This window comes from Colossoma macropomum, unplaced genomic scaffold (genome assembly GCF_904425465.1).
Source record: "Colossoma macropomum unplaced genomic scaffold, Colossoma_macropomum, whole genome shotgun sequence".
NCBI lineage: Eukaryota > Metazoa > Chordata > Actinopteri > Characiformes > Serrasalmidae > Colossoma > Colossoma macropomum.
In genome coordinates, this window is record NW_023494807.1 from 2,059,799 (window position 1) to 2,084,949 (window position 25,151).

Consider the following 25,151-nt stretch of genomic DNA (forward strand, 5'->3'; position numbering starts at 1 on the left):
CATTGAACAGGCGTTGGCCCGATGCTGATGTTGTACAGGCATTGGCCCACTGCATACATTGTATAGGCATTGGCCCAATGCTTTCATTGTACCAGCACTGGCCCGGTGTTTACTTTACACAGCCATTGGCCAGATGCTTACATTGTGCAGGCTTTGGCCCGATGTGCGGGTTGAACATTACACTTACAAAAGTAACATGTTAAATTACTTGAGTTATATAACTCATGTTAAAATAAACTTAGTATATCTTTGAATACATGTTCTATTATATCCCTTCATGTTCTAAGATACAGTTGTATGCATAAGTTGAAACACTCCTGGTCAAGTTATTATTATTGTTTATTGATTTGTTAATTTTCTATGTGAATCCTCTACAGGAAACTAGCCTAAATGTTTTTTTTTCTGCAAGTTTAGTTTATTTCTACACAGTTTCTATTTATTTGATGCATTTTACATATTGAAAAAAATAAACTTTTGCACAGGCCACGTTTTATGCTTTAGATGTTTCTTCCAAATTCAATTCAATTCGTTCAATTTAACATAAGGAACCTTTTGGAAATTGTTCTGTATAGTCCCAAAAATGGGTTCTTCTGTTGTTACAAGCTTGACATCATAACAATAGAAGAACCCTTTTTGATGCTAGATAGAACCATTTTCAAAAAGGTTACAACACACTGTCCATCACTCTGCAGAACCATTTCACCATGCAAAGAACCATTTAAGCATGAAATGCTTCTATACAGAACTCATGGTTCTAAATAAAACCATTGACTTTACTGAAGAACCTTTGAATAACCATCTTTTTTAAGAGCAAGTACTGTAGTAATTATGCATTATGCATAAAACATATCATAGGCATCTAAACCTTTGCTCGACTGTACGCTATAGGAAACAAATGTAATAACGTAAACATTATAGCATTGCTACTATAAGACCATTTCTCAGTTTAAATATTCGTCAGATCTGTGAATTTTCGCAGTCTTTGAATTGTAACATATATGAATGTACACAGTCATCAGTGCTTTATCCTTTTATTGACCTCAGTTTTCCACATTTCCAACACGAAACTCCATCAAGCTGAGTTTGAGGACAGGCTTTAAACCTACCCAGACACACAAGCCTTAAATAATCCTTTGAAAGGTATTCATTAGATGTTTTTTTCTCTCTCCTCCCACTTCACAGAGTTCCCATAATGTGTAAACAAAGCCTGTGGTGACTTTAACTGGCTTTAATTGACTCCGGCGTGAATGGCTGTAATCCACCGCGCTCCTGAAGGCCGACACACGAGGAACTGTATGTGCTCTGTGGCCAACGCGTGGAGCCGTCCAAGAATGTTCTTTAGCTTTGCACATGCTTCACGCTGCACAAAACCCGGCGGAATGCGAGGCTTTGGACAGGATGTGAATGGCCGAGAAGCTGAACAATAAGAGCTGATCCATTTCAGCCTCTGTACGCCTTCACAGCGGTGTGTGGGATAATCCTCTTTATACGTGTAAGATACATTTCCACTGCAATAGAGACATTACAGACGTTATTAACATCATCACAGAGACCATTCTGCATGAGTGAGCTCAAACATAGAGTTTTTACACCAGTCCCATCACTGACATCTACCTACACTTTTGAAAGAACATCTTAAATGTAGGCAGTTTATCACTATGAGAAAATTATTACTACACATTACTACAAATTTTTACTTACATAAAGTAATTTTCTAAAGTGAAATGATCTTTCTAGATCATTTATTACTTAAGCATTACTTCCTACAACAAGCAAAATGATCTGCTAGGTTAATAGCTAAGATCATTTTTTGACTTGACTTAAAACCAGTATGTGTTGAATGTCTCGAAAGAGGTTAAATATCTTATTATAATCTTACAACATGCTTATAATGGGCAATATGAGATATATTGCCTACTTTGAAGATGCTTTCACTTGTCAGAATGTCATTTTTGCATGTGTACTAAAGCGTATCGTGGAAAACATTTTCAATGACTTTACCTTTCTTTTTTAAAATCATTTGATGTCATATGTAAACATTGTTACAAGTTCAAAACACGCACTCTCCAGTCCACACAGTGTGCATTAAAAAAAAGCTCATTTTGAATTCAATGTTTTTTGATGATGTCACAAAAACCAACACATTTATAAATACTTCTGTTCAGCCTGAAGCAGTTTAGCCCAGCCCATTAATTCTGAAGTTGTAAGGAGTGTTTCAACCTGGAAAGTTTTTTTGAACGAGGCACAATACAGGGCAGCCAATAAGAACAGAGCTCATTTACACGTATCAGTCTTATAGGCACAACAGCAGCAACAGCCTATTTAAACCTAAGGGATTAAGAGAGGTTGGTAAACGGATGTAATAATGCACTGTGTCTTATTTGGTTCATAAACACCCAAACATTATAAGAGCCCCACTATTCACTTCATTGATCTGCCTATATATATATACAGAATGTAAACCGAGATAAAATTACACAGCAAAGTGAAATTTAAAATCAACATGTACACATTTGAGGCTGGAACAGTTTTGCAGTAGGACCCAGTTTAACACTGGAACATTCGTGATGATGGTGTTCATGCTCCAATGAGCCTGCTTGAGTTGCCCCTCAGTAACAAACCCCTGTGGTGCTGTACTCCAAACGCTGTTTCCATCACAGACAAGCTTAGAATCAATTACCAATTCCTTCTTTAAGCCAGTGTCATTTCAGATGGATGCTTATTGGGTTATGGCGAGCTCCAATCACTGTGCCATGGCCCTTTCTCTCTGGGATTATGTGATTATGCTGTAATTCCTTGTAATCTTCTATTAACTGGCATCAGAGTCAATACATCTGTCTTCAGTTCTGCTGTATTACTGAGCCGTCCACTACGGGTTTACATCTGTAGAAAGGCTGTCATTATCTAAATTAAAAATCGAGTAATCAGAGGTTATAAAGGGGCAAAATAACAAATTATATATATATATATATATATATATATATATATATATATATATATATATATATATATATATGCATGCTAAAGTTTGGACACCCTGTGTCAAATGACATGTTTTGATGTTTTGTTGATTTCCTAAGTGGAAATACAAACTACACAACTATTTTCACTTATTGTCAATTTGAATGCATAATTTCCGTTTTGTTTTTTTGTTTTTTTTGTGTTTAACAAATTGGAAAACGTATACAATACAAGATGTGCCATAACTTTTGCATAGGCCATGATTTATGTCTTATTCCCAATCAATATGTTACATTCAGCAAATAAACAGTAATTGTGCGTTAAAAATGTGCAGAAGTTAGAAAATCAGAAGCATTTGTCATTTGACCGAGGGTGCCAAAACTTTTGCACGGTTCTATCCAAAATGGTCTCCAAAATAGTTTTAAAAAAAGCTTTACAGGAGAAAGAAAAATAGGAGAGGGGAAAACTTTCCTAATGGAAGTCAGTTATTAACTAAGTAATCGTTTTACTGGTCCATTCATCACAAAATGCTGACACAATATGAAAGACTGCTTCTCAAAACATGCCAAAAATAATAACAACACTATGCAGTGCATACAATGATGGTCTAGCAGTGGGAGTATTTAACATGTGTCTAATTGCAATGCAAATCAACAACGATTCATTACCGATTCTTTGCGAATGTACGTTTTAATCGATGATTTCTCAGTCGAGTAATCGGCACAGCCCCAGTCTCTAGCGAGCCTTTTTCTGCCTGTGAGTGGACGGTCAGGTGGTCTTGATTGATACCAGTAACCTTAAACGCTCTCAGAAGGGGGGAATCCACTAAACACACACATTCCCTCTTTCACGACACCGCGCGCTTCAGCCACACTGTTGTAAAACAACGCGAGAAAACGGGAATTTTCTTGTAGGACTCCAGAAATTAATTAGTTTCATTAGTTCGGGGATAAATGGCGATGGCTGGTGTGTTGGATTCCAGCAGAGTTTCACCATAGAGGGTTAATGGGAGTCAAGTCTGGAAGCGTTCCCGGCGCTGGCCCAAGGCCATTTCAGCCAATCACGCCAAACTTATGGTCAGCTCGCGCTGGGCCGCTCTTTTAGCAGCCTTCAGTCTTGCCTTTTTTGCTATAGATTACATTCAAAGCCGCCGGGACAATGAGTACAAACTCTTGAGAGTTTTGCACACCGGCTGGGTTACCCGGGGCACAGAACATACTGAAAAAATGAAGTTAAGGAGGGGCACTTTGGGAAGTTTTGCAACTTGAAGAAATGCAGGAAAGGCGTGTTAATCTGCAGCACTGTTGGTCTAAAAGTACGAATTTTAAAAATACTTGAATTATTGAAGTTGTTATTGTGTTTTTTCTGGAAACAGCTGTAAATGTACAGAATAAGCTGTAAAATCTCGTTATATTGCAGTTATTACAGAAAATACTGAAAAAAATGAAGTTAAGGAGGGGCACTTTGGGAAGTTTTGCAACTTGAAGAAATGCAGGAAAGGCACATTGATCTGCAGCACTGTTGGTCTAAAAGTCTGAATTTTAAAAATTGGATTATTGGAGTTGTTTATTATTGTTTTACACTGTAAAATCTCGTCATATTGCAGTTATTACAGAAAATACTGAAAAAAAAATGAAGGTAAGGAGGGGCACTTTGGGAAGTTTTGCAACTTGAAGAAATGCAGGAAAGGCGTGTTAATCTGTAGCACTGTTGGTCTAAAAGTACGAATTTAAAAATACTTGAAGTATTGGAGTTGTTTATTATTGTTATTGTGTTTTTTTCTGGAAAACAGCTGTAAATTTACAGAATAAGCTGTAAATCTCGTTATATTGCAGTTATTACAGAAAATACTGAAAAAATGAAGTTAAGGAGGGGCACTTTGGGAAGTTTTGCAACTCTTGTAGTTGAAGTAAATGTGCGTGATAATCCGCAGCGCCTGGACAGTATAAATTTAGAAAAAAATACTTGATTTATTGAAGTTGTTCATTATTATTATTGTGTTTTTTTTCTGGAAAACAGCTGTAAATTTACAGAATAAGCTGCAAAATCTTGACAATATTCAGTTGTTATGGAATTATCTGACGATTTTTTGAAATATGCAGTTTTTAACGTGCAAAATGTTGTTGATTTACAACAAAAACAGCTTTTAGAAATAAAAGCTGATTCATGTTCTGGACATATTTGCCCCATTCACGCTGAAGAACGGTTCTGCAATTGTGTAAATGTTACGCCTTTTTATATTCACTACATTCAGCTGCTGTCAAGAAGCGGGACAAAAGCTTTTATTTTATTAATGACATAAAAGCTGAATTTTTCAAACTTTAATTGAAATGGAGCATCTCTCACTCTCTCCCAGTCTCTCTCTCCGCCTCTCAGTCCCTCTCCCTCTCTCTCTCTCTCCCTCTCTCTCTCTCTCTCTCTCTCTCTCTCTCTCTCTCTCTCTCTCTCTGTGTGGCTGGACGTACAGCTGCATTTGTATTGCAAATCCCATCCCATGCTGGGAAACGCTTCGAAAAGGAAAAGGATCAGTGGGGCAGCAGTGAAGTTCATGTCAATGAACAAGCGGACGGCCTGTTTCATACATTCACTGCTTTGTGAATATTAAAACGAGACTTGGTGAAAAATGACGCATGCTTTGAAAAACTGTAGAGCCCTGGCAACTGCAGAAAGAGTCGAGCGCGAGAGAAAGAGCGCCTTCTTGAAAGTCCATTCTGCGGAACAAAAGCGCGCGGAGCCGCTGAGCGGAGCCGCTGTGTCCGAAAAAACACATGAGGGCCATCGCGGAACCATATTGTATCGAAATGGTTTAGCAGGGCAGCGCAGGAGGGGGGAGCCGGGCCTCATTCACCTCGCACCGCTCACACTCACACGCGCTCGCGCGCATTAGCATATTTCTAATTTATCACATTTTTGTTCGCCTTTTCAAGGTAAAAAGCGCGCTGGAGCGATCTGTTTACGCAGAGTCCCGTGGAAAGAAGCTATTTTATTTCTGGTAAAAGCCATTTAGAAAAGCGTTTTGGAAATATAGAATATTTTTTCATTAATTTGTTTATTTAGCTGATATATTTATTTACAAGGGAAAAAAAAAAACAAAAAAAAACACCTGTTAGATTCCCACGCACCACAAATGGGTCTGTAAGCAATGATAAGAACCACTTATGGTTTATTAAAGAACCATTTTTTATAGATGTCATAGTGTAAAGAACCTCGCGTCATGTAAAGATGCTTTACCGTTTTAAGGGCTTTTGCTTTGCGTGAGGTTCTTATGAATAAAATAATAATACAAACAATAAATAAAATAAGTAAATAAAAACTTCAATAAGCAGTTTTTCCAAGGAACCATCCACTGAAAGGTTCTTCAGGGGAACAAATATGGGTTCTTCCATGGCACTGCGCAAACAACCACTTTTGGCACCTTTAAGAATTACGCACATTTAAACTCACCCACGTTCCTCATATCCACCAAAGCCTCCTTGCTTAAAGGGAAATTCCACCGACTTTTCAAAAAAATTTTTGCACAATTCAGCTGTTTCGATGTGATCAAAGTCATTCTGAGTGGTTTGGTGTAAAATGGTTCGTTGTAGAGAAACGTACAGACTCAATGTCTACAACACAAATGCAGCCACTTCATTTATTATACAGAAGCACCGGTGAACCTACAAGTTTTCATTGCAGTGTTTATGTAAAAATATATATTTTTTTTGTGGGTGGGGGACTATTTTGCTTTATAATGTCCTGCATGTACCCCTCCGCCATGGATGGATGCCATGGCAAAAAAAAAAAAAATGTCAGGCATCAGGCAGCAGGCAGCATATGCATACCCGTTTTAAGAGCTTTCAGAGGCAGCAAACTCTCGAGACGTCTGGTTCCCATCACCACCGCTATAAACAGTTCTGACTAAGTAAGTTTCTCTAGAACGAAGCATTTCACACAAACCACTCTGAATGACTGTGTTTACATCTGAACCAGTTAGTTATGTATACATTTTGAGAAAATAGGTGGAGTTCCTCTTTAAAGGGCCCATAGTGGAAAAACGAATTTTTCCTCATAAATAAATAAATAAATAAATAAAGCAAAACAATAGCGAAAAGTGAGAGTGTGACGTTGTTTGTAAACATTGTCAGATTCTCAAAATGTACCATTCACTTGCCCAGTTTACGTCGCGTTGACATACATCAGCCTATTCAGCCTACAGCAGATTAGCTCCGCCCACCCAGATTGACGTTATAAGGAGTGTTTTAGCATAAAATGGTTATTTAAAATTAATTGTGAAATGAAACGCAAGAGGAATTAAAGTTATGAGTTTAATTAATCACTTGCCTATATGAATTAATTATGTAAAGGAATTCATTTAATTCATTTAACCAGTCGTGTCCAAACTGAACTGGACACTGACGGTGTTAACGATCCAGATTTTTCCTACTTTATGCACGTGGACGTTCTTTCACACATTTTAGCAGGTTCGACATTCACGTTAAATATATATACAGCTCAGTACAGTATGACTAATAAAGCTATACAACAGCACCAGATTTGCATACATAGAAAAGAAGGGTGTAAACAGTAGCTTTTAATGGAGTAGTGAAGATGTAGCAGTGATGTGTATATCCTCCTGCCAGTCTAACAGCTCTAATAAAAGCTCTGTGCGCAGGCTTTAGAGTGAGGTAGCAGTCCGAGTCTACAATCCCCCCCCCCACACACCCACACACACACACGGACCATCAGAAAGCGGCAGTAACTCATAGCAGGCGTGCAAAAGCTGCCCCCAATGCCTCTCATATTAAACGCAGTGTTCTGGCCCTTTCTCTGGCCAACAAAGATCATAGCAAGACGTCTTTGAGTGAAAGGCTCGTTTGGATAAGGTCAGTGTCAGTGTTTTCGGAGAAGGGTCCACGGCCAAGCAAGGCCAGCTGCCTCCCTCCTTCTGTTATTATAACGCACAATGGACCCCCTTTAAAGCGTGTTTTCTTAACGCTTTAGAGCTGATAGGCACCAAAGCCGGACTGCACATAAGCTATTAATAGACTGAGATAGGCTTACTTATTAATCAGCAGGGAGGAGCCTGAAGAGACACTGGAGTCAAAGCGGAATGCAAGGAGAAGTAGCAACAAGTATGAAACTCCAGTGGTGCATCCGGCGTCTTTGGAAGCGAAGTTTAGGAGCTATTTTTCTCTTGTTGTGTCTTATTTAAAAAGCCAAAGCTCCGAAATCAGAGCTTTGAGCAGCAGAGGAACAGAACAGAACCTTTGAAATGGAATTAGGAGCTAAATATAAAGGAAAAGTAGCTTTTTTTTTCCACAAAAAGAAGCATAAAAATAGTACTGAAATGCAGACTTTACAGTTCATATAGTCCTAAAAGATATCATGTTACAGCGCAGGTGCTTTTCAGACAGCTGAACACTTCAGACTGCCGAATACCAGGCTGTCTAAAGGTCCACTGAAAAATGGTGTATATTCAGTGAATCTGTTTCTTTCCGATGTATTGTCTTTCCTGGGACTCTTTCTTGCTCCTGTCTAACCGTGTTTGAGGCTCATTCCAAACCCATGCGTTTTACTTGACCAGCTGAATGCTTCCAGCTGATATATCAGGCTGCTTTCATCAGTGATTTAACCACGAAAAGCACAAACGTAGCTCAGTGGGTTGCACTCAGTTAAAGGGTCTTAATTCCCTCAGTAACAGGATTAACTCTGGACCTCGCCAACAGTTTGCGCCAAGAAACCCCACTGTGCAGCACCATGGGTGTAAATAACCACTTTATAGAGCACGCATCAGCCTGAACATGAGGACAAACACAAGATTAAGCGCGAGAGTGAATGAAGTGAGAGCTTAATGTTGCATCCCAAGACTTATGGATGCAACTGTGAAGCGCGCAAAGCTCCATCAGCTCCGGCTTTCCCGGCCAGCCTTGTGCGTAAAAGTCTCGGTCAGGCTTTTGAAATAAGCTGCTAATAACTGGAACAGGTGCTATTTTTGGAAGTAAAGAAAGCATTTGGTGCAAAATAACAGCGCCTACGCGGAGTCCGGGGGCTCCACTTTGTATTTTCTCTCCCCATTTTTCTGAAACCCTGATGGATCCGCGCGCGCCTTTGTGCGCTCCCGTGCCATTTGGCTGAGGAGTTGCGCCACCGGTTGCTTTCTGGAGGGCTTTTGCCGCGCGCACAAAAGCTAGTGCCCTCGCCTCCATATGCTTAATGGAAACGGCCCTAAATAAAGGTAAGAGAGAGAGAGAGAGAGGAGGAGGAGGAGGAGGAAAAAAAATGAGGTCTTTTAAAAGTTGGAAAGGTGCCCTTTATTTACTGAGCTCGTTGCGCACGGAGCCCCCTGCGCGCGCGCTCCCGGCTCCTTTCACGCGTCCCCCTCCTTTTTCCTCTCTCCCTTTCTGGCCACCACGGCGCGTTTCAGCGCGGCTCCGGCCTTTTCATCCACCCGCGAGCCTTTTGTCTCGCGCTGAACGGTGATGCTGCGAGTTTTTTTTTTTATTTTAAAGAACGTGGCGACGTTTTTTCCCATCCAGCTTTCTGTGCGAGAAGGGCCCTCGAGCTTGGCAAAAATCAGGCCCCATCATTCAGCGCCGTCACCCCGCACCTGTGCTCGTGGCATTCAGCGCGCACCGACCTATTCTTATTAACCTTAATTATTCAAAAAAAGGCCCCCGCACAATGGCTGAAATGGAGCAGGTTGAAGTCTGTTTATTGCTGGTAAATGTGGAGTCTTTCTCTCTCCACGGGCTCTTCTGTTTTTTTGTGAGTGGCGCGCGCTGGCTCCTTTCAGACTGGAGTATAGCCTCAGACTTGCGTGTGCTTTTTTTTTGTCACTTTTCAATCGTAACATCTGCTTGATCAAAATCTAGAGACAGCAAACATATGCGCAGGAGGATTTGGAGTTAAATCCGCGTAATGAGTTATTAACAGCCTCCCGGGACAATGGAGGAGAGGTGGGGTGCAGCACGGTGAAGTGAAGTGAAGGGGGAGTTTGGAGTCACTCCTTGCATTCTGCACTTCTTCTGCGAGCGCCAGGTGATGAGGAAGAAATCAATGTCCTTCCTTTCTGCCCTTTTTTGTGTCTCTCCAAGTGAGACGGTGGGCATCAGCTGAATTGGACGGATTGAAACATGGGGGGCGCGTTCGGAGGCATTAAATCGTCCTGGAAGACTGGAGCACAGTTTGCCTTGTGGCTGAAGCTGCTCGTCCGACGGGATTTGCTCCATGCTCTTCATCATGGCCCGCGTGCACACGTCGTGCTTTACGGTTTCCCCATATTGTGCAAAGACAAAGCTTGGGTGGTGCATTAAAGGGGGGCAAACGGTGCCAACACGTCTTGGAGACGTTGTAAGGGCCTCTTTCTCTCTGTCTTTTGCTTGTTTTTAAGCAGCTGCTGTCCAGGCCCTGGACACACACACACACACGCACACACAGAAAAAAAAAGAAAGGAAAAGAAAGGAAGAAAAGAAGAAGTTTGAACTACCAGGTGCATCTCAAGCTAGACGAGGATGGATATGTTACCCTAAGGACACTAGGCCCTGGCTATAAAGATATCACTGTGATTGTTTGAGGTTTCCACATGGTGGAAAATGAGGCACAAGCTCGAATTTGGCAATGAAGGACTTTTTTTTTATTACCCCTATATGGACCAAATTCAAACACCTGTTGCTCCACTGCTATCCTAGTCCCGTTGTGTTAATAATTCCGGCCATATAATTACGATGATGTTATCATTTAGGGGGATCAGTGAGCGTTAAGCCCCCTCTCCTCCAGGCTGGAGAGGGGGCTAAAAAGGGGATTTGGAGACAGCTTTTGGGCAGCTGGTTGACCCATCATCGTGTTGGGACGCGGTGCTCTAAAGGGTTTGTCTCCAAAAGATGAGCGTTGTAAACACGCGCCAGGTTTGAGGCTGATGAGAATGCAGCTAGGAGCCGTTCACAGTGAACACAGCTCACCAGCTCAGGGGTCAGTTAAAGTGTGGAAAAGAGTGATGATGATGATGGTGAGGATGATGACGACGATGATGATGATGATGATAAAGTAGATGACGTAAAAACAGGAGTTATTATTGTTATTATGTCAGTGTGGGCTCATACTGCGGGCGGGTGTGGATGATGATGATGAAGGTCACAGTGATAAATATTTTTGGTTAGTGTTGTTGTAGTCTAGATGATGATGATGATGATGATGATGATGAAAACGACGATGAAGAAGGAGGAGGAGGAAACGTAGAAGAAGAAGAAGAAGAAGATAAAAGCTTTGTTTTCATAAAACGTTGTTGTTTTTGTTGTTATTTACTGTAGATATCCAACCTGACATGTATAGCCCAGAAGAAGAATACGATACTGAGGATGATCACGATGAAGAAGAAGAAGAAGAAGAAGAAGAAGAAGAAGAAGAAGAAGAAGAAGATGATGATGATGATGATGATGATGATTCAAATTATGATGAAGAAACAAGATGTTAATAGTGACGATGATGGTGATGATAATGCTGAAGAAAATAATGATGCTGCTGCTGCTGCTGCTGCTGATGATGATGATGATAATTATGCTGATTATGATAAAGAAGATGTTAATGATGACGTTGGTAATGAAAAAGGAAATGATACTAATGATGAAGATGACGACGATGCAGATACATAAACATAAAACATTTATTTCTGTGCGATTATAAATACAATAAAATGAATAAAATACAATTTTAGAACAGTAGACCAGCATGACTTATCCTGCTCTTCCATGATGATGATGATGATGATGATGAAGGTGACAGTGATAAAAATACAAATACAAATACGAACATCCATCTGATGTCGATATTTCAAAGCAACTATCTACCAATATCGATATGATTCTGATTTCATCGTGCAGCACTAGTCATGTAGCAGCCCAGTGATGATGATGGTGGAGGTGGTGAGGACGATGACGATGATGATGATGATGATGATGATGATAGTGTTGACAAAGGTAATGATTAATGTTAATAGTATTATTTCTATTATTGTTGTTGAAGACACATTCTACAATATATAGCACATAACAACTGTTATGATGTTTATTATTATTATTATTATCATTATTATTATTATTATTATTGTTACTATTATTATTATGCTACACATTACTTCATGGCGCGCGCCGTCATTTTCCCCTCCACATGCTGCAGCATTACACTCAGCTTATGCACCGAGTTCACCTAAAACTCCAAGGAAAACTCAACAACATCTCAGCCACAGTTGCACCAAACATCCTGCGCAACAGGTGCGCAAGGCGGTTTAGACCCCCGCGACTCCTCAGTGCCAAAATAAGGAGTCTGAACTCCAGCAGGAGCGTCTCTACTGGAGAGGAGAGGTTTCAGTCTCAGACTCCGTAAAGATGGACAGATAGGAATGGAAACACAGAGCTGTGGGTTGCAATGCATTAAGTGGTGCTTAAAGGATTTCGGTGCTGCGCGTGCACGAGTCTCCAGATAACGCCAAGAAAACGCTAAAATAGTTGCTTTCGGTCCTCTAACCCGCTGAAACACCGTCGGTGGTAACTAATCTCAGAGACCCCGGCCTCCTCGCGCTCCTTTATCCGAGTTTAGGGCTATTTGACTTTCTAATGAGCGTAATGAGATTACATGGCTTTGGCTAATGAGGCGCTAATGCGACGGAAAGTTTGGATCACGGCGACCACCTTAATGTTAAACTCAAAACTAAATCGATTAGGAGAACTTTGGGTGGTCGCCAATGACGAATCAAGTGCATTTTAGATCGACCTTGAAGATCATGATAATGAATATAATGAGAAAGAAGAAGATAAAGGCCAAAATATTATTATAGAATAATAATATTATACAAGAAATAATATTACTAAAATATAGTTTTATTTATAAACAATGTTTCATTATTCTTATTATTATTATTCTTATTATTATTATTATTATTATTATTATTATTATTATTATTATTATTATTATGCATGTGAAAGACCAATAAAATCAGTTTAATATATTTTTGTTATATTTTAATTTAAGGCATAACAACAACCAGAACATTATTATTATTAATAATAATAATAATAATAATAATAATAATAATATGTATGTCACGCCATTGCAATGTCAGATCCTACAGTACATTAATCATATCACAATATTAATATGATTACAGTCCTGCCACTGTCTGAGTGAAGGAGTGAGATAAAGTGATGGAGGAGATGAAAGTATAAATACCTTCTTCAGCCCGGTTCCTCCTGCGGCTGGTTCTGCTGCAGTGTCCCAGCGCTCAGCCCGGCTCAGTGTGGCCCGTGTGGGGATGGGGGGTGGAGGCTTTGGGCCCTTAATAGCCCGCAAGCTGACGTAGGGGCGGCAGGAGAGGGTACCACGGGAAAAATCTGCCCCGCAGCACCTGCACCCTCACCCCCAGCCTGGGGCAGCAGCCCGGGGCAGCGAGGACACGGAGCAGTCCTTTTACCCCCCATTTACACCATCACGAGGATGATAAATAAAGAAAATAGCGCTCCAGCTCGCCTGATTTCTCCACATCACCAGCAGGAGCTGCGGACCACAATGATGACAAAACTTCTGACAAGTTTCAGCTGTTGCATGTGTAATGAGGCTGTGGGTCCAGTCCAAAAGTCCAAGACGCAGGAAAACGTCATGAATAAAATATGGGGCAGCAACACGACTACTTTCTTTATAGACAGTAATTGCTTTGATGTCAACATTTTATTCACGTGCGACTACTTGATGCATTTGATTCGTGTAAATTCAAAGCACTATTTTTGTAGTGTCCGTTATAATCTGTTGCTGCAGTTATAACAGTGTTGTATTACCACATTGTCATATTATTCAGAATTAATGTTGATGCACGGGGATTAAGCGGTTATAACTGTGCTGAATCAAAATATTCCTTATGTCAGACACTGATGCACGTGACTAAGAACAGTTATAACAGTGCTATATTAATATAGAATAGGCATGGATGCACGTGGCTTTGGACATTAAGAACAGTTATAAGAGTGCTATATTAATATAGAATAGGCATAGATGCACGTGGCTTTGGACATTAAGAACAGTTATAAGAGTGCTATATTAATATAGAATAGGCATAGATGCACGTGGCTTTGGACATTAAGAACAGTTATAACAATGCTATATTAATATAGAATAGGCATAGATGCACGTGGCTTTGGACATTAAGAACAGTTATAACAATGCTATATTAATATAGAATAGGCATAGATGCTCGTGGCTTTAGACATTATGAACAGTTATAACAGTGCTATATTAATATATAATAGGCATTAGTGCACTTGGCTTTAAACATTAACAGTTATAACAGTGCTATTTTAATATATTACTCATAATAGGCATTGGTGCAGGTGGCTTTGCCCAATAAGAACAGTTATAACAGTGCTATGTTAATATAATACTTACAATAGGTCTTAATGCATGTGGCTTTAGACATTAACAACAGTTATAACGTGTTTTATTAATATATTACGCATAATAGGCACTGATGCACATGGCTTTGGACATTAAGAACAGTAATAACAGTGCTATGTTAATATATTAGGCAAAATAGGCACTGTTGCACATGGCTTTGGACATTAAGAGCAGATATCACAATGTCATATTAATATATTACACATAATATGCACTGTTGCACATGGCTTTGGACATTAAGAACAGTTATAACAATGCCATATTAACATATTTCGCGTAATAGGCACTGATGCACATGGCTTTGGACATTAAGAACAGTTATAACAGTGCTATATTAATGTATTGCTTATAGTAGGATTGGTGCACGTAGCTTTGGACATTAAGAACAATTATAACAGTGATATAATGCAATATTAACGTGCTGCATAATGGACATTGATGCACGTGACTTTAGAGCTTGTACCAGCTGCTTCTACGCCATAAATCTGCATTACTGCCATGATCATAATAAGTTTGGAGACGCTATATGTGCTGTAAAGGTACAGCTATTGCTCATATGGACATTGTTGCACATATAACAAGCTTCTCCATGTGCTTTATTGCATTTTTATGGTATGTGCTGCTTCTACGGCAAACATACCATGAACTTCTGATTTATTGTACTGTATGTATTTGCAAAAGATTATCCCAGCTATGTGCACATTAAGGCACATGTATTTGCACTGTGCTTTAACTGTGCTGGACATTATTGAATGGTGTAACTCTAAACCACTGTTGTTATTTGTCATCAATGCAGCTCTTCCAAAATGTTTATGCACATTTCACACTGTTCGCCCTTTTCAAAGGGAATGATACACACAGGCTGGATTTATGAATCAATATGAAAATTTATTGAATCATCAGTATAAATATAGACCATTCGATGCACGGTACGTTTTCATTTTTATAAAAAATAGGTTTCGTTTCGGTTTGCCATACAAATCAACGTTAAATTAGAAAAATATATTATCACATCATTCAGACAATTAAATACTACACGTGATTGCCCGCGGCTCTAGGCTCGTTCCAGACCGGACGGCTGAAACGACAATAATAAATATTTACATAGTGACAGGACATAAAGCGCGTGGAGGTTCCCACACAACAGTCACGCACATCCACGTCCACATGTGCACGTATAGGGCTGATCCGCACACATGAGCAGTGCTTTAGGAGATGAAGCTGAAGGGAGGCTCGATGTTCTCGATGTTGTTGAGGGAGGATTTGAGGTGCAGTCTGCGGGGGTCTTCGGGGGTCCACACTTTAGCTGTCCGGATGATGTTCTGTTCTTTTAGCTGCTTCTCATCGGTCCAGGACAGAGAGTGACCGGCCAGGGGGGGCAGACCGTAATCGGGGTCATTAGGAGATGGAGGTCCTGCAGGAGAAAAATAAAAATAGATTAATAAAATTATAGAATTAATAACAACAACAACAACAACAACAACAGGAGTGATAAAAATATAATAATAAAGCAAAAATAAGGTAAAATATATAACAAAATAATGGAATATTACGAAGGAATTGTATACAACATAATAAAACAGAGTAATTATAATATTAATAAATATAACATTATTGGAAATAATATGGTAACTGCTATTATTATTATTATTATTATTATTATAGGTGCCATATCATTGTTATGGTGTGGTATAAGAAGACAACAACAACAACAGCAATAAAACAACCACAATAATAATAATAATAATAATAATAATAATAATAATAATAATAATGACTTACTGGTGACTCTGTGGCAGATGATGATCTTTTTGGGCGGGTTGAGCGCTTCGCTGCTCGAGCTGCGGATCGGCGCGTCTGACTGCACGAGCTCGGCCAGGAAGTTGATGTATCCAATGGCGAGACGCAGAGTGTCCACTTTGGACAGGCGCTTCTCGTAGGGCAGCGTGGGGATGTGCGAGCGCAGGCCCTCGAACGCGTCGTTGATGGACTGCATGCGCCGCCGCTCGCGCACGTTCGCGGCCTGCCGGAGCTGCTGCGCCTCGAGCTCGGAGCGCGCGCGCCGCCTGCGCTTCAGCGAGGAGGGCGACGAGGAAGAGGAGGACGACGAAGAGGAGGAGAAAGAAAGGCTGGCCGCGTCGCAGCAGTCCTGCAGCTGAGCGGCGAAAAAGTCCACATCGTCGTCCAAGAAGTCGTCGCTCCTGCACGCGAAGAAGTCGTCGTCGTCGAAGTAGGGCGACGAGAACGAGTCCAGGCACGAGAACGAGTCCAGCACCGTCTCCATCGCCTCTCAATAAATAACAGGAATAAATAAACACGTAAACACACACACACGCACACACAGAGGCTCGGCTCTTTAACTCCGCGCGCCTCCACGGGCTCTCATACACACACACTCACACTCACGGCTCTTATACACACGCAGACACGCGAGCGCGTGCCGCTCATGCATCGCGCCGACCAATAGGCGCAGAGCAGCGGAGCGCACCTGGAGGAGGGGTGGAACGAGAGGACACGCCCAACCGACACGCCCACCGGCGACTGCTCAACAGTGGAAGGGGAGGAAAAGACAATAAAGCAGAACAGACTGATAACTAAATTTAACAGATAGATAGATAGATAGATAGATAGACAGACAGACAGACAGACAGATAGATAGATAGATAGATAGATAGATAGATAGACAGACAGACAGACAGACAGACAGACAGACAGATAGATAGATAGATAGATAGATAGATAGAAAGGTGGATAGATAGATAGATAGATAGATAGATAGATAGACAGACAGACAGACAGACAGACAGACAGATAGATAGATAGATAGATAGATAGATAGATAGATAGAAAGATGGATAGATAGATAGACAGACAGACAGACAGACAGACAGACAGATAGATAGATAGACAGACAGACAGACAGACAGATAGATAGATAGATAGATAGATAGATAGATAGATAGATAGATAGATAGATGGATGGATGGATGGATGGATGGATGGATGGATGGGTAGATAATAATAATAATAATAATAATAATAATAATAATAACAACAATAATGATGATGATGTTGCTGTTGTCATTATTGCTGTCGTCACAATAAGAACATTCATTATCATTGTATTATGTAATATTTGCATTAATGACTTGTAAATAAAATACAAATGTATAAGGGTCATAATAAATCCCATTATTATTATTATTATTATTATTATTATTATTATGTGACATCTGACTGATAATGTATTTGAAGCTGCAGAGATAGATCCTCATAACTCAGAATAAAGCATCCTTCATTTTACGTTGCTGTATTTTATCGCCTCCTCATCCCAAACAAATCCAACCACCGAATGACGTAGAACACACGAATCAAATGACCGAAGTCAAAACCATTCCAGTTACTTAATCACACTTAAACGCGTGACGTCACGACTGTTGTGACTGAGCGTAAACAGGGGAAGTGAGTGGAGTGTCTCTCATTAGTAACTCATCACTCGGAGCTGAAGGGCTCCTGCTGCTCTCAGCCTCACGACCAATTAAGCGCAGTTTGCGTTTTGCCCCGGTGCCAGACAATGCGCAAATAAAAACACACCCCTCCCCGCGAGCGCAGTTTTAACGCCTTAATGAAAAGGTCACGCGCGCACAGGTTGACCCCTGTCACCTTCAGGCTCTTCTTTAAACACAGGTACCCCACCACCACCACCACCACCACACATTCACACACAACTACCCTACCATCTACCCCCCCCCACCCCCCACCCATCACCACCCACCCACCCACCCTTTGGCGCAGCGCACGAGCGCCATACAAAGCAGCGCAAACATTAGTGTAAGAGTGATGAGAGTGAAAGGAGCTGTCACTGCTGGGAAGAATAGAACGTGGGGGTGACTCGTCATCATCATACGGGGCCTTTTTTTAATTTATTTGCCCCGGGCAGCAGGGTTGTATCCACAGAGTGGACACTTTGGACACTCGCCCTTTTAAAAGAAAAGAAAAGGTGGTGGTGGTGGTGGGAGTTTGGGTGTGTGTGTGGGGGGGGGTTGTACTTAAAGGCTAAAACAGGGCAGTTAGCAGCCTAATAATGGCCACACTCTCTCCCACACTGACTTATTTAGAACAATGGGGCGCTTTTCGGACAATATTTAACCCCTTAGACTCCAGAATGACGGTTCAGTTGTTATGATCAAGGCTGATTAGTGAGTTCAGAGTATAAAAGGTTATTAAATAAAAGAAATAAACATGTATATTTCGTACTAGTGTGTAATTCCACAGATGAGAATGATGATGATGATGATGGTTAAAATGACTTTGGTTATTGATATTATCATTAATATTATTGATGCTGTTGATTCAGTGCGTCTCTAAAATGAATTAATCTAAATGACCTGCAAATATGAACTTGTTACATCTGCAATAACTTCAACGTGACCACGTGGGGCTTGTAACAATAGGATAATTGAGAAGAGATTATATGAAAACTTATCTTTGGTAAGTTAAACAGGTCAGATAATAATAATAATTATAATAATAATAATAATAATAACAATAATAATAAAAATAATAAACACGTACAAAACATGTATGTAATAAGTATGTAATACTTGTGTAATATGTGTGTAATATGTAAAATGCAATGACAGAAGTTTGTTAATTTTAATTAATTAGTTTGTTACCTTAAATGATTTTTCCCCTTTAGATTGTTCTATTGACATTCATATGTCTGTAGTGGTGCCTTAACAACAACAGGCTAGTGTTTTGTTTTGCTTTTTTCTTTGGTTGGATATCAACACGTGCCTCCACTAACTCAGACCCCTCTTTCTTTCTTTCTTTCTTTCTTTCTGAACCATAAACACTGGCTCGTTTGGCTCGGTGGGGTTCAGCTCCACACACACACACCCCGCTGGTACCTGAGAGACCTTGACTGGTAGGAGAGACTCCAAACACACACACACACACACACACACACACACACAGGGTGAAAGAGTGTGCGCGGTTGTGTTGAGTGTGTGTGGAGTGTATCCGGCTCTGGTGTGTGTGTGTGTGTGTGTGTGTGTTCCGTGGGAAAAGCAGCACTTGCGCTCCTCAGTCAGACGCGCACACACACACGCACGCGCGCTCGCGCACACACCGGTCTGCTCACCAAAAGAGCAAAAGAGCGTCTGAAACAGTCTGAGTGAAGAACAGAGAGAATAAAGAGAAGAAAGAGAAGAAAGAAAGAAGCTGGTGATAAATGTGCTTTACATTTACTGAGCTGGTGTGATGGAGTCACTGTCACGTGATCACGGAGGGGCTTCAGCATCGCAGCGCAGAGCGGAGACCCGCGGAGACACGAAATGACTTCATTTCTTAGAAAAAGGGATTCAAATTGACATCAAATCTAACAAAAGATTGGAAAAATGTTTATTTTGGGCTAAACGAGCTTCAACGGACACGAGACAGTCATTAGACATGATGATTACGCATTACGTCATTAAGCAGAATGAATGCAAAATGTCACATCGAAGCAATTTGACGCCAAAACGTCACGGAAACGACGCGTTTATTTTTGATTTTAATCAATAGTTTATAAGTAACTTTTAACATCATTTCCTACACATGACTGACTTTATTACTGTATATATATATATATATATATATATATATATATATATATATATATATATATATATATATATATTTCAGATGCTTTTGGACATTTTTGGACATTTTTACTTTTATTTAAAGTTAAATTTTATGGAAATTTAAATCTATTTTCTAAATTCATTTGTTTACATTTAATTTCAATGTATTGTGAAAACAATTGTTTTTTAAAAAAAAAAACTGATTTTTAAGCTCATTTTTATTTACGGTCAGCTCCCTGCTGGTCAGCTCAGGTATGCTGGTCAGGTGAGCCGCGCTCTCTCCTGCCGCGCGCAGACAGCAGCACCTGCAGAGCCGCATGGGAAGAGCAGCACTTGGTCTTTTCTGCTGTTGTGTTGGGGAGCAGACGGTCTGATGGGGAATGTTATAAATGATCGGGCAAGTCAGAGGCGCGCGAGGGCATCTCCATCATTCACATGCAAAGCCCAGCATGGAGGAAAGGAAAATGTATTCCCAGAGGTTTAATCCACAAACACTAATCCACGTAATCTCCAGTGTCAAACAGGATTACGAGGATTAGATTGAACGCCAGATTAGCAGGAGGGGCAGTAATTAAGACTCACAACTGAGCTTCAGCACGGACAGGGGCCAGATCCACACAGTTCAGCGTCTTTACTGGACAAAATGGTTCTTCAAGGGTTCTTTAGTAAAGATAATGGCTCTACTTAGAACCATTCATACTTGTGTGGTGAAATGGTTCTTCAGATTGATGGAGGATGTCATGTATTGTTCTATACAGCACCAAAAAGAGTTCTTCAATTGTTACGATGACAAGCTTGGAGCAACAGAAGAACCTTCTGTGGTACTATACAGAACCATGTACAGCACATTCTCCATCATTCTCTGAGTGTTCATGGTTCTATATATACAACCATTGTCTTTACTAGGGAACTCTTAGGTAATCATCTTTTTAAAGAGCTTGTAATAATAGAAGAACAATCAAGGAACCCTTTTTGGTGCTGTATAGAACCCTTTTCAAAAAAGGTTCTCTATATAACCATTTACAACACATTCTCCTTCAATCTAAAGAGACCCTTTCACCATGCAAAGACCGTTCATAAATGCAAATGGTTCTCTGAGTGTTCATGGTTCTATATACAACTATTGTCTTTACTAAAGAACCCTTAGGTAATCATCCTTTTTAAGAGCTCGTAACAATAGAACAATCAAGGAACTCTTTTTTGTGCTTTATAGAACCATTTTCATAATGGTGCTTATAGAACCATGCAATGCACTCTCCATTAATCTGAAAACCCACTTCACCATGCAAAGAACCACTTAAACATGTAATAGAACTCATCTAAATAGAACCATTCCCTTCACTAAAGAACCCTTGAGGAACCATCTTTTTAAAGAGTGCACTCAGGTCTGTGCGCTTCTTCCTCGGTTCTACTTTAACCGCTTTATTCACATTCGGCTCATAATTCTTTTGGTATTCTAAAGAACCGTGTTTGAAAAAGATTTAAAGAACCTTCATGAAATGTCAAGCGTTTTTGTTTTTTTTTTTACCAGTCTAAAGGTTCTTCCTAGAACACTTAGACCAGGTGGAGATTCTTTAAACAAAATAACAAAAAAAGGTTCTTCACATTCATCTCATTTAAAAAACAGTTCTTTAAAGAACCATCCATTGTTTTTTTAGGGAACCAAAAGCGGTTCCTCTATGGCACTGTGCAAAGAGCCAATTTTGGCACATTCTTAGCACAATGGGTTCTAAATAGCACCAAAAATTCTGCTGCTATGGTTCTATGAGAACCATTTATGCATTCAGATTGTTCTTTGAGTGTTCACAGTTCTGTAAATAACATTGGGTTTTTACTAAAGAACCAGTGAAGAACCATTTTTAAGGGTGGCAGATTTATTTTAGGAGTCTAGACGGATGTCCACAGCAGTTCTATAGAGAACAGAGGACTCCAGGAGTTCTTGGATCTGTTGGTTTTTTACTCAGGTTACTTTTTGGTACATTATTTAAAAAACGGTTCCTAAGTGGTTCTTGGCTTGGACATAATGACTGTGGGTCAGACCTTCAATTGGTAGAGAACCTTTTCATTATGTGGAATTTTGAAAACATTTATCCATCTCTTTTACAATAATGGTTCTTGGAAAGTTCTTTAGGCAACCAAAAGAAAGCAGCAGCACAAAGCCTCAGTGTGTGCTGCTGTGTGCTGGTTCTTCTATAGCATTGGGTGAAGAACCCTTTTGGTGCCTTTATTTTTAAGAGTGTAGATGGATGCTCTAGCAAGTTCCACTAGAGAACTAAGGACAGTTTTGGTGTACTCTTAAAAAGAAAGGTGCCCGAATGGTTCTTGGCTTGGACGTTCTAGGGAAAAAGTAATTAGTTGAGACTCTTCCAGTTATACACACTTACATGGTTCTGTTTAGAATCTTGAGTTCTATATAGAACCATTTACATGCCTTAATAGCTCTTTGCCTTGTGAAATGGTTCTTCAGATTGATGGAGAATGTGTTATGTATGGTTCTATATAGAACCTTTTTGGAAATAGTTCCACATAGCAAGGTTACAGTGTCATACTTAACAATAAGAACCTTTTTTGGTGCTATATACAACCATTTTCAGAAAGGTTCTGTATAGAACCATATACAACACATTCTCCATCCATCTGAAGAACAATTTCACCATGCAAAGAAAATTCAAGCCTGAAATGGTTCTTTATAGAACTCATGGTTCTAAATAGAACCACTGTCTTTCTTCAACAACCCTTGAAAAAGTGTCTTTTTAAAGAGTGTATACAGAGCTTGCAATCACAGAAGAACCCCATTTCCAAAAAGGTTCTACATAGAACCATATGCAACACATCCTTTATCAATCTGAAGAACCATTTCACCATGCAAAGAACCAGCATGCAAATGGTTCTTGTAGTGTTCATGGTTCATTGTCTTTACTAAAGAACTTTTGAATATTCGTCTTTAAGAGCGAGTAACAATAGAAGAACAATCAAAGAACCCTTTTTGTGCTATATAGAACCATTTTCAAAAAGGTGCCATATAGAACTATGCAACACATTGTCCATCAATCTGAGGGACCATTTCACAGTGCAAAGAACCATTTAAGCATGAAATGGTTCTGTAAGTAGAACCATTCCCTTTACCAAAAGAACCCTTGAAGAACCACCCTTTTAGGTGTGTGGAGCTTCTTTAAACATTTAAATGGTTCTTAGCAATCACATGTCTAATTTCTCCAAAGGTTCTTTAGGGAACCAAAATTGGTTCTTTAATGGAACCGCCCCAAAGAACCTTTCATTTTGAAGAGCTTTGCTACTTTGACTTCTGCTCGAGCCTTGAATTCATCACAGTAACAGCACTCTGACTTTAACACAACACGGCGGCGGAGCTCGAGACTCACGCGATTACAAATCATGAGTTGAACAGCTCGCGCTTGTTGAAACACTGGGCCAGAACAGGGCGCGCTGCTCTTTATTCGTGTTTGGATAAAGCAGGGCCACAAAAGGCCCCCGCGCGCTTTGTTGCACTTCTTCTTTTGTGCGCGTGTGTGCGTATGAGTGCGCGTGAGCGTGTTTAGTGACCAGGTACCTGAAAGGCTGGCGGGTGGAGCTCCATTCACAGCCGTTTCACGGTGTCGTGGCTTTATTGAGCGGCAGGGAAACACGCGGGGATCCCTGGGAATCTGGCCACATGCGCGGCAGCAGCGCGCGCTCTGCAGACGGCCGCGCGCTCTCGGCTCCGTCTGCACGCAGCGCGCGCTCGCTCGCTCGCTCTCTCCGCCCCGGCACAGCAGCACGCGCGTCTCACTGAGGCTTTGTGCGCTGATTTTCCGCTGAGGCGGCGGGCGCGGAGGGCCATTCATTAAAGCGCGGAAATGAATAGAGCTCAGTTCGTTTGGAGCTCAGACAAACACCGGCGGGGCACTGTGTGTCCAAAAGTTTGTAGACACCTGCTCGTCCAGAGTTTCTTCTGAAATGAAGGGTGTTGATAGGGAGTTTGCTGCAGTAACAGCCTCTACTCCTCTGGGAAGGTTTTACACTAGATGTTGGAACATTGCTGTGAGGATTTGATTGATCATTAGTGAGGTCAGGTACTGATGCTGGATGGTCAGTTCTGGATCACTCCAACTCATCACAAAAGTACTGGATGGAGCTCCATCACTCCAGAGAACACAGTTGCCCCAAAGCCCAGTACTGGGGATTTATACCCCTCTAGCTGACGCTCGGTATTGGGCACGGTGACCTTAGACTCATGCGCTGCTGCTCCAGAGAGTCCTGTTCTACTGTTCTACTGCAAATGCTTTTCTATCGGACGAGCTAAGTGTGCTTAATTGAACACCTGTGTCACCAACAGATAGCAGTGGATACAAACGAGAGAGACAGAGAGAGAGAGAGAGAGAGAGAGAGAGAGAGAGAGAGAGAGAGAGAGAGTTAATTAACGAAATCATTCAGCAGCAAGAAGAAGAAGAAGAAGAAGAAGAAGAAGAAAAAGAAGAAAAGTAGAGAAAAGAAAAAAGAAAAAAGAATGAAAAAAGAAAAAAGAAGACTAAGAAGACCAAGAATATATAATGAAGAAAAAAGAAAAAGAGAGCGAAAAAGTAAAAGAAAAAAGATGCAGAAGAATAAAAGGAAAAGAACAAAGTGAAGACGAAAACAAAAAATGCGAAAAAGGACAATACAGACAGCAAAATTAGACAAAAAGAAAAACGAAAACAAAAAGAAGACATGAGACGAAGAACAAAAGAAGAGGAAGAAGGAGAAGAAAAGGAGAAGAAAAATGAAGACAAAACAAAAAAGAAATGGATGATGAAAAATAACAACAATGACAGCAACACAAACAAGAAGAAAAGAAAAAGAAGACAGGAAAAATGAAGACGAAGAGAAAAAGGAAAGAAGAAGAAGAGCAAGAAGAAGAAGAAGAAAAAGAAGAAGAATGAAAAGAAGCAGAGAAAAAGGAAGAAGAGGAAATTAAGACGAAAAAAGAAAAAAAGACGAAGAAGAACGACAGCAAAAAATAAATAAATAAATAAACAATAATCACCTTCCATCGCGCAGCTGCTCTACAAACACAGACTAAAGAGAAACTCAGACGTTTGAGGCCTTTATCAGCGAATATTATACTGTACAATAACAAAAGAGCCTCGGTAACACTTTCTATGAATGTCACCTTTG

At 40.4% G+C, this 25,151-nt stretch overlaps 1 protein-coding gene and 1 long non-coding RNA gene across 2 annotated transcripts; both read right to left on the reverse strand.

Moving 5' to 3' along the window:
* Positions 1 to 1,015: 1,015 nt before the first annotated feature.
* LOC118797242 lies at positions 1,016 to 13,286 on the reverse strand. The gene is made up of 2 exons (XR_005005930.1): positions 13,162 to 13,286; positions 1,016 to 1,508 (listed from the first exon to the last, which is right to left on the reverse strand). It is a non-coding gene; the product is annotated as an uncharacterized LOC118797242 (long non-coding RNA).
* Positions 13,287 to 15,239: 1,953 nt separating this feature from the next.
* Positions 15,240 to 16,776, reverse strand: ptf1a (pancreas associated transcription factor 1a). The gene is made up of 2 exons (XM_036556231.1): positions 16,159 to 16,776; positions 15,240 to 15,790 (listed from the first exon to the last, which is right to left on the reverse strand). The coding sequence occupies exons 1-2, from the start codon at positions 16,658 to 16,660 to the stop codon at positions 15,585 to 15,587; spliced, it is 708 nt and encodes a 235-aa protein (XP_036412124.1). The 5' UTR covers positions 16,661 to 16,776; the 3' UTR covers positions 15,240 to 15,584.
* Between the last annotated feature and the right edge of the window lie 8,375 nt (positions 16,777 to 25,151).